Genomic DNA, 8,978 nt, shown 5'->3' with positions numbered 1-8,978 from the left:
GAGGTGGGGGGAGGGAGAGAAACAAAGCCTGAAGCAGTCAGAAAAGTCATCCTCGCGAACGGCGCCGAAGGGCCAGCTGTCAGTGGGCAAATATCTCGTGTCCACTTGAATGACTCTGAAAAGGTCGCAAAGGTGTCAGACTGATGAAAGCTTTGTCAAATATCACTGCTGTAGAGTGGACTCATAAAATCTGTCAAAATATACCCCGTAAGACCCCCTCCTGTCTGCCTCGGTTTCTGCTGCTGCCATGTAGGCGACGCCTTCGCTGCCGCTGCTTCTTCTTCCACTTGTAGAGAATGTCAAGAAATGCTGTGAACTATACTTTCCCTATCTGTCTCTGAGGATATTTGATGTGATGAAATCCTACTGTCTGTGAAACATGGGCTACATTGCTGGAGAGGCGCAGGAAATAACAGCAGTTGTGCTGTTGGCAGAGAGATCCTGTCTGCCTCGAAGTGGTTTGAAGCAGTTCTGGCAACGGTGTTGCAGAGTCAGAGACGCCTTGTGAACGTGGGCTGTGCTGTCATTTATTCATGTGCCTATTTTTATTGAGAGAAGCAAATGAAATTCACTTTTATTTTTCAGGTGTGATTGAACTTTCATCAAAATTTGCTCTCAATCGCACTTTGTATTCCACTGTTCTCGTCATCTATTTTCCGTAGCACGTTTCCGCATTGGGGTCGCCAGCCAATCAGAAACGTTGCACAAGTCCTCACTCGAAACCTAAATAAGGCCTAAGATTATATTTTAACACAATCCAAACCCCGCAGAACGCTTCACTGTATTGCAGTCAGATCACGATGTTGGTCTTTCCCCAATTTATATAATTTTATTTTATTTTTTTTACTTTTTCGTCTTCATGGGCAATATAAATACACAATTCAAATGTTAACTATAGTCCAGCATGTTGTGTATATAGCATCACCTTGCAAAAGTGTGCCTGTCCACAAGCACCATGTTTTCACTGACACATCAATAACAGCCGCCCATGAACCACTCAGTCATCTGTGCTGTTTGTGTACATCCTTCTTCTGTGTCAGTGCAATTTCAGCCCAGCGCGCAACACAGTTGATTGATACAGCTCATGAGAAAACAACCCGCACAAGAAAGGGTTCCGGGCTGCAGTTTGCTACATCGGCCATCAATTAGCTGGAGGTAAGATACATTATTGTACGTTACAGCTAAAAGCTGTAACGTACGCTAAAACAAGTTGCAAGTCTACAAGTCTCAAAGAAAATAACTTTATCTTGGGAGCCGGGGCTTCCTTTCTCATCCTGACATAGGGTGTTGTCAATATTCAATGAAGATATGCTGTTGCTTGCGAGTTCAATGTTGCTTTGTTGTCTTTGGGTAAAATAAAGCATCACTTCAAACAATGGGTTGTACGGCTCAAAGTGTGTGATATTTATCTAAATAAAGGTACACCTTCGCCAAGTGACTCTCGGTCTTCCTCTACTTCTCTTGTCTTGTGGAAAAATTTGATATTTCTTAAAGAGTCTCTCCATGTAGCACAAGTCCATCACTGATTACATTGTTGATGTGCATGACCTTGGTTTTATCTTTGTTTACTAAGCTCTATTTTGGCTGATGTGTTGGCCAGTTGAGTGGTATACCGCTGCATATGTTGGTGACTGTGTGACAGTAAAGCAATGTTATCAGCAAGTCGAGGTCATCAATTTGAGGGTCACGGTGGGAATGCAAGCCAAAGTTTGACTGATGATACCGTGTGGAAAAGTACTTCTCCGCACTGCAGAACAATGCTGCCACCACATGGACAAATGTAGAAACACATTAAATAGAATCATTTTGGAATCAAACGTATGCTCGTGATCACGACTAAACTTGAAACAAAACATGAAAAAAATAAATATAGTATTTAAAGCACAATTACAGAAAATGGGGATTTTATTTATAGGCTCGGAACTCAGCAACGGTAACTCCCAAGCAGGGGGGGACCTTTATTTGAGTTGCACTAAACGTTCTTCCGGAAATAATCACCGGATAAACCTTTCGCTCTGTTGTGGTCATGTTGCGAAATGTTTTGGCCAGATTTTTCACTGAATCGTTTTTTGTTCATCGCACCGTAAAATACTCGCCTTCAATTCAGGCAACTTCATCTCCTTTTGCGTCAGTGAGGAACTTCACGGACGTGAAGGACGAATCGCAGCAGGAGTTTGACACCTCCTTGCTTGAGTTCTTAGTGTGTCCACTGTCCAAGAAGCCGCTCAGGTAAAATATTTTACACTTCGGTTAACGTCTCGTAATGCAATTTTATAATGACGACAAGCAAACCTTCATTTCTGTGTGTGATCAGTCACTTTGACGATAAGAGGCTGCGCCCTGACAACGCCAAGCAGGTTCCCCGTGAGTCACGTGACTTTGTTCTGCCCTCCAGGTTTGAAGTCGCGACCAACGAGTTGATCAACGACGAGCTTGGCATCGCATATCCCATCATCGACGGAATTCCCAACATGATCCCCCAGGAAGCCAGACTCGTACAGAAAGACTCAGACTCACCTGCACAAGAATAGAATTGTGCGTCTTGCATGCTCGGCTCAACTGTTGGCACCCCTCCTCATATACATATATAGCCATCAAAGTGGTGTGAGAGGTGTCGCTAATCTGCTAATAGCACCAATATTAATTTGAAATTCCTCACCCACCTGCAAACATGTTTTCCTTGTCTCTGATGGTGGGCCTGGTCCCTGTCATGTCCCTCTTTGGTTTGTTCTACTCTGCTGCAGTGGATGAAAACTTTCCTCAGGGCTGCACGAGCAGCAACAATTTGTGTTTCTACAGTCTGCTGCTACCCGTCACCATCCCTGTCTACGTCTTCTTCCACCTGTGGAGCTGGATGGGAATCAAGCTCTTCAGGCACAATTAAATTTTGATGTCATGTTAAATGAAGTTTCAATCAGTGACTCACTGTCCCCTGTTTGCTCCTTTTTATTTGTATTTTAGAAATTTCAAGTTAAGTAGACCATTAAGGGCAGCATGTGTAACTTTCAGTAAAGATATTATATTCCCTTATTGCAATAGACTGTCTATAACATCACATTTTAACATTCAGCATTGAATTATCAAACTCTCCTTTCAGATAACTTTCCAACTTGGGCAGGTGCTCTTGCCTGTAATTCGGACATAGCTCATTTCCAAAAGTACAATTTAATTGCCGTTCACCCAAACAAATTGTGTTTCCGAAAAGAAGGTAAGTAAAGTGTGGTAGACAAACAACAGCAGGGATACTGTCAATTTCTGATAAACCTCAGCGTCCCCTCTTGCCTCTCATGTCTTTCTCATTCACTCTGCTCTGAGAAAGTTTCATCAGAGGTGACTCAGGTCTGGGTGAATGTCCATCTCCTTTGGTTTTGAAGAAGAATGACTCATTCAGCCTCATCTGCACTGGCCTTACCTGAAAGCAAATAATACATTCATGTGCATTTCAGACCTTTGGGTACCAAATAGATATACCGTACTTGTTAAGAAGGCTGAAAAAGAATTAGCCTGCATCAATCAATGAATACAATGCAGCCATTTGATAAATGCGTCAAATTACCGTTTTGGTCCAAAAATTCAGCAGCAGAAGTCACTGCTATATAACAGTGAAAGAACATTTTTCCATGACAGTTGCAAAGACGGCTCGTGGGACTGAGAGCATACGACTGTATAGCTTTAGGATAATTATTTTAAGTGGGGAGTTAGCCCCTCCAAATTCATACAACTTGGCCAAACAAGGGAACCTGTCCTCATTGTGGGCCCACTGAGCTGAGTCTGGCTTATTTTTTTCTGGTTAACTGGTTCTCCCTCACTGAAAAAATATGCTCCAAAAATAGATGACGATTTAAGTAAATTAAGTGACGGACTATTTTAAACCAGTACACTCATCTCTTGCTGCAAGCCGCTCTGCCTCCTCACACCACAAACGTGATTCGTAACTAATTGACGTCATGCTCTAAATGTCATTGTGGAGAAAAAGTTGAGCAGTCTGCACAATCTCTACATGCACTGGGATTGAAGGCCGTCCAGTCCAGAGTGTAACGTGTGATTCATCCTAGTCAGCTGGAATGAGCTCCATCTCACCTGTGACCCTAATGAGGACTAACCTGATAGAAAATGGAAGACTGGAAACAATCCTTGAACCTTCCTGCAGTTTTGTCAGCTGTGTCCATACTCACCTTGTTTGGCAAACAAACAAAAAAAAAGTTGAATGAAATGATGCATCCCTTATGTCAAGTGCATACCAACAGTAATAGTTATAGGAGAGTTTTTATGTTCACCCTGAACTTGTTACAATTTAGTCACTGGACATATGGTATAAAATTTTAAAAAATCAGTACACTGTAATGAAATATAAGGTCAATGATGCTGTAGTGGGCAGCACGGTGGTCGACAGGTTAGCACGTCCGCCTCACAGTGCGAAGGTCATGGGTTCAATTCTGGCCTGTGGCCTTACTGTGTGGAGTTTGCATGTTCACCCCATCCCTGTGTGCTTTTTTTTCACCCCTAGATACAACGGTTTTCTCCCACATTCCAAAAATATGCATGTTATATATTAATTGAACCCTCTAAATTGTCCCTAGATGTGAGTGTGAATGGTTGTTTGCCTTTCTATGCCCTGTGATTGGCTGGCAACGAGTTCAGGGTGTATTTTGCTTACTGCCCAAAGACTGCTGGGATAGGCTCCAGCATGCCCGCGACCTTCGTGAGCATAAAGCGGTTCAGATAATGGATGAATGGATGTTGCTATCGTGGCTAACTCGCCCAACTTCAGCATGGGGTCAGTTGCCACTCAGTTGTGGTGAATGTGAATGGTTGTAATTTAGATTTTATCCTTTTTAGTATGTACTAGTTATTTATGTATGGAGCATTTTTTGAGTGCAATATTTGAAAAAAAAGGTCACTCATTATTGTGTGATAAAGTAAACTACGATGACTACTACAAAAGTATGAATCATAGAATATGATCTAATCTAAAACTAGAAAATGTCTGTTTTGTAAAAAACTGACCCTGAATGTCAGGGATGAGGATCTGGGTTGTTTGTTCTCACCTGGTTCAGGTCAACCTTTTTGCTTTGGCCTGACGGCTCATTGTAGTCGCTGGAGGTCGTCGTGTCACCCGACTTGGGCTCCGACTCCATCAGAGGAGTCGGTGCGGTCACTCCTCTCCCCTTCTCACTACCACGAAGCTCTTTATTCATCTCCAGATCTTTCATGGATGAACAACAGAATGGAGGCGCGTGGATCTCTCTGGCTGACGGTTTGTTTTCAGCCCACTTCTCATCCTCTTTGACTTGACTTGACACCTTCACATACAAACACCTGTTGAGGTCTTTCCTGGCCCTTTGTGGCAAACTCAGATCCAAAGGCTTCACGAGATCGGAACACGAAGCCAGTCTTCTCTTTTTGGAGAAAGCAAAGTAGGAGGACAGTTCAGCAGTGAAAAAGTTTTCTGTCTGGGTAGATGTGCACATTGTTGGTCTGAGGGGTATGTGGAGAGAGCGTGAAAAAGCCGGCTGAATTTCCTGGTGGTGATACTGCTCTGATTTTGTAACCTTCGGTGCACAATCACCAATGGCCATCTTGTCCATGTAAACATTCATCACTTTAGGACTTGAATGAAAAGAGCATAGAAACTCGGTGGGGCTTGCGCCTTCTGTTTGTAAGGAATATTTCTTCTTTCTGCTGTGCAATCTGTCTTTCTCTGCGCTTCTTACCTTCACTGTCTTCTGTCGCTTCTTTTTTTGGGGACGCTGACAAGAATCCTTGTCAAAGTATTTTATCTGGTCCAAATAGTTGTCTAATATCTCTGTTTGTTGCAAAGTGGTAGTAGTCGATTTGTCACTGGCCTCCTCGCTGGAGTCTGAAGAGGATGATCTGCATGTCTTTTGGGTGATAAACAAATCCTGGCTGTTGCTTTCATCCCAGTGAATGTCGTTATCTTGTAGTTGAGACTGATGCTGCTCTATTTCACTGACCGGAGAAGCCCGCTCAAAATCTGTTACGGCAGCTTTCTCCAACCCTGTACACTCTTTCGTGAACTTGGAATGTGCAGAGGCAAAAGTGGGACGTTTGACACGAGCGTTCTCATGTGGCAAATCAAATGCCACTTTCTTTTTCCTTTGCCGTTTTTTCTTGAAGTCCTTAATAGTGTGATCTGACTTCTGTTTCCTTATGTTGCTGCTGCTTCTCAAATTTGACAGGTCAGGTTTCAGTTCCAATGGTGCTGTAGCGTCACTGCTGCCAAGTAAACTGTTTAAATCCAGTAGCTTCTTCTTTTTCTTCTTCTTGTCTTTCTTTGATTGCATTACTTCGTTGAACATGGGCTTTTTTTTTTCCTTAGGAATGATGTCATTCGTGTTTAAGGTTACGTTGTTTTTTCTTTTTGACCCATTTTTGCTCTTCTTTGATTTCGTTTGCCTTTTACTTCTCCCAGATGAAATCAGGGACTCCCAAAAGAAGTCAATCTTGTCTGACATGGGTCTGTACAACAGAAAGAATGAACAGAGTTTTTAACGAATAATACTAACAGTTTGTTGGGCCACTTAAAGATACAGCATGATCAAACATGGTACAACATAACTATGTTCAACCATGTTTGTTTTGTTTAAACAAAATGAGGAATAGTATATTCCATTCTACAAGATGGATGCCACCGTTTTTGGACTTTCTTTACCATCCGATTTGCTTTTGTAAACCAGTATTTTTTTTTTTCAGCGCAACAGTAAAATCAATATTTTTGAACATCTTGCAATTTACTGGACTTGTGTTTACCAGAAGCTGATGGAGAAGTCACTGGTTTAATATCGCTTTACAGCACAAATACTGTAATTGCATTTTCAAGTGATTCCAGCATGGGTCGAACCGCCACGTGTAGAATTGATCGTGAATTAAAAGGAAACAAGTACACGGGGACTCCGCAGACTGCACTGAACTTTATTTGTACTGGTCAGTGTTTCGAAGCGTTGTCTCAGCTCCCAAAAAAACTAAGAATCGACGCAGGTAATGTCAACGCAGTTACTCCTGTGTGCGAGTTAAATAAACAGACTCATTTAACCAAAACGGGTTTTCGAGGCGTTTCTTTGTCTATACTGTAACGCATTCATTTAACAAGCATTCAGTGTCCATATTTTTATGTTTAATAGTGGGAAAATGACAAGTATACCTGAATATTTCGCGGAAAGTAGAGTTCAAGTCAACATCAAAGAAGACCCGCCGACGCCGCTAACTTTTGATGCATTCAAGAACATAACGTAATTCACCGTTGTAGCCCCAAACTCACGTCCCTCGCTTGGTTCGTCCGAATTTCAAGGACCAATTTAAAAAATTAAATTCATAAAATAAAAAAGCTCCGTAGTAGTGTCGCTTAAAAGACGTGAACAAATAAGGAAGGTAATAGAACCGTTTGCTGTTTATTTCCAGTTCAGAATAAATTATTTTTACGAACAGTATGCGTTGTTACTTGTCTTGCTACATGTTTTTAAGTGGAAATGTGGACACTAGGATTACTGTATTTCTAGCATTGGTTGTAATTTCAAGCAGCCACGTCAGGTGGCAGTTATGTGCATATGTGCATAATACATCCATCCATTATTGGAACTTCAAGGGTCACAGGCGTGTTGGAGCAGCCTATCCCGGACGCCTTTGGGGGGCAGGCGCAGTACACCCTGAACAGGTTGCCAGCCAATCGCAGGGCACACACAGACAAACAAACTTTCACACTCACAATCATAATCTGTCACAGAGGTAAATCATCATCCCATCACATCTAAATTCAAGAGAATTGACCAGGTTTGCAAATAAGGGCTCGGTTTGCTGAGATTCCTGTGGAAGAACTCCTAACTTCAACAGCATCAACTGCTTCTGCGATTAGAGGGAGAAGAGACACGGTGCATCGCTACTCTTTTACTCATATGTTGTTGTTGAATGGACATGATTCCCACTTTTTTTTTTTTTTTTTTTTTGTAGAAAGGTTTCTAGGAGGAGAGGGACAACACATGTTTTATTACATTTGGCTCCTTTGGATGTGAGCTAGGTTTGTAAATACTTTATGCATCATTGAAACACCTTCTCATGTTTGTCAATGAGAAACAGTCTCCAATTGTTTTTCATTACGGTAAGTAAAGCCATTAGTACAGGTGACAAACTGAAGTCCTGGGGGCCAGATTTGGCCAGCGATTTCATTTTATGTTGGCAGCGAAATGAAATTATGTGTATCAGCTCAATGTTTCTTGCTAAAGACCAAAATCGCACATTCTCATCACTTAAAAAAAACATTGAGATATTGCAAGCATTTTTTGTTTCCAGCCCGTCTAAAATAATTGAAATAACAATTGAAAAAGTGTTGTCTGATTTAAAAACTTTATGTTCATCAATTTGTTGTGTGCAGGAAATATGAGGCAATCATACATTTATGTTCACAATCATAAAAGCCCTCTGAAGGAAATCATACCCACGATGAGGCCCGCAAATAAAATTGGGTTTGACACCCTGTCTTAGAGCTTTGTTGACTAACTCGTATCATAAAAGAAAAAAAAAAAAAACAAATGACTCACAAATTATTAAGTACAGTGGCTTGTTGAAAGTGCCGGATGTCAACATGAAGACCATATCCATGCAAAGATGGGAAGGTATTTGGGATTAGTTGGACAGTTACCAGAAGGCTGCACCACTGGTAAAGTTTATCATATCACGAGCTAGATAAAAGTGTTGAGTGGCATTTATTCATCAAAGTAGGACTTGGACAAGGCTCTGTGTTACCCCCAGATGTCTTCTTCATCCGACCAAGATTTCTTCGAACATTGTATACTTCCAACTTTGTGAGAACTGCTTGGGGAAGACACTTCTCTGTTCCGTTACTGTGTTCCCATCACAAATCAGGGACCAAAAGGCATGTTTGTGTGGTTGGATGAACTTTTTGGAGGTTGGTGTGCAAGAACCTGCCTTCAGGAGTGCCTTGAAACAAAATCTGACCCCCCCCC

At 41.8% G+C, this 8,978-nt stretch overlaps 3 protein-coding genes across 4 annotated transcripts; 2 read left to right on the top strand and 1 right to left on the bottom strand.

The window, feature by feature from the left end:
* The first annotated feature begins 1,953 nt into the window (after positions 1-1,953).
* Positions 1,954-2,563, top strand: pyurf (PIGY upstream open reading frame). Its single transcript, XM_019878263.1, has 2 exons — positions 1,954-2,229; positions 2,396-2,563. The coding sequence occupies exons 1-2, from the start codon at positions 2,027-2,029 to the stop codon at positions 2,529-2,531; spliced, it is 339 nt and encodes a 112-aa protein (XP_019733822.1). The 5' UTR covers positions 1,954-2,026; the 3' UTR covers positions 2,532-2,563.
* A 79-nt stretch (positions 2,564-2,642) lies between these two features.
* On the top strand, positions 2,643-2,921 carry LOC109520783 (phosphatidylinositol N-acetylglucosaminyltransferase subunit Y). Its single transcript, XM_019878265.1, has one exon. It carries the CDS (start codon positions 2,672-2,674, stop codon positions 2,882-2,884), a length of 213 nt encoding a protein of 70 aa, XP_019733824.1. The 5' UTR covers positions 2,643-2,671; the 3' UTR covers positions 2,885-2,921.
* Positions 2,922-2,928: 7 nt separating this feature from the next.
* LOC109520781 (uncharacterized) lies at positions 2,929-7,226 on the bottom strand. Of its 2 annotated transcripts, XM_019878261.1 has the most exons (4): positions 7,163-7,226; positions 5,049-6,480; positions 4,104-4,175; positions 2,929-3,412 (listed from the first exon to the last, which is right to left on the bottom strand). In XM_019878261.1, the coding sequence occupies exons 2-4, from the start codon at positions 6,474-6,476 to the stop codon at positions 3,266-3,268; spliced, it is 1,647 nt and encodes a 548-aa protein (XP_019733820.1). In that variant the 5' UTR covers positions 6,477-6,480; positions 7,163-7,226; the 3' UTR covers positions 2,929-3,265. The 2 variants fall into 2 exon arrangements, with proteins under 2 accessions (XP_019733820.1, XP_019733821.1); XM_019878262.1 differs by lacking the exon at positions 4,104-4,175.
* Between the last annotated feature and the right edge of the window lie 1,752 nt (positions 7,227-8,978).

The sequence above is a fragment of the Hippocampus comes genome, unplaced genomic scaffold (assembly GCF_001891065.2).
Source record: "Hippocampus comes isolate QL1 unplaced genomic scaffold, H_comes_QL1_v1.1 scaffold37, whole genome shotgun sequence".
NCBI classification, from domain to species: Eukaryota; Metazoa; Chordata; class Actinopteri; order Syngnathiformes; family Syngnathidae; genus Hippocampus; species Hippocampus comes.
The sequence above is the reverse complement of the archived record's forward strand: the minus strand, read 5'-3'. Positions and strand labels throughout refer to the sequence as shown.

Coding starts and splice junctions, on each gene's coding strand:
- LOC109520783 (XM_019878265.1), top strand. CDS start 2,672: ATGTTTTCCTTGTCTCTGATGGTGGGCCTGGTCCCTGTCATGTCCCTC.
- LOC109520781 (XM_019878261.1), bottom strand. CDS start 6,476: ATGTCAGACAAGATTGACTTCTTTTGGGAGTCCCTGATTTCATCTGGG. Junction 4,176..5,048: donor AAAAGGTTGACCTGAACCAG/GTGAGAACAAAC, acceptor TTGCCAAACAAG/GTGAGTATGGACACAGCTGA. Junction 3,413..4,103: donor AGTCTTCCATTTTCTATCAG/GTTAGTCCTCAT, acceptor ATTTGCTTTCAG/GTAAGGCCAGTGCAGATGAG.
- pyurf (XM_019878263.1), top strand. CDS start 2,027: ATGTTGCGAAATGTTTTGGCCAGATTTTTCACTGAATCGTTTTTTGTT. Junction 2,230..2,395: donor CTGTCCAAGAAGCCGCTCAG/GTAAAATATTTT, acceptor TCTGCCCTCCAG/GTTTGAAGTCGCGACCAACG.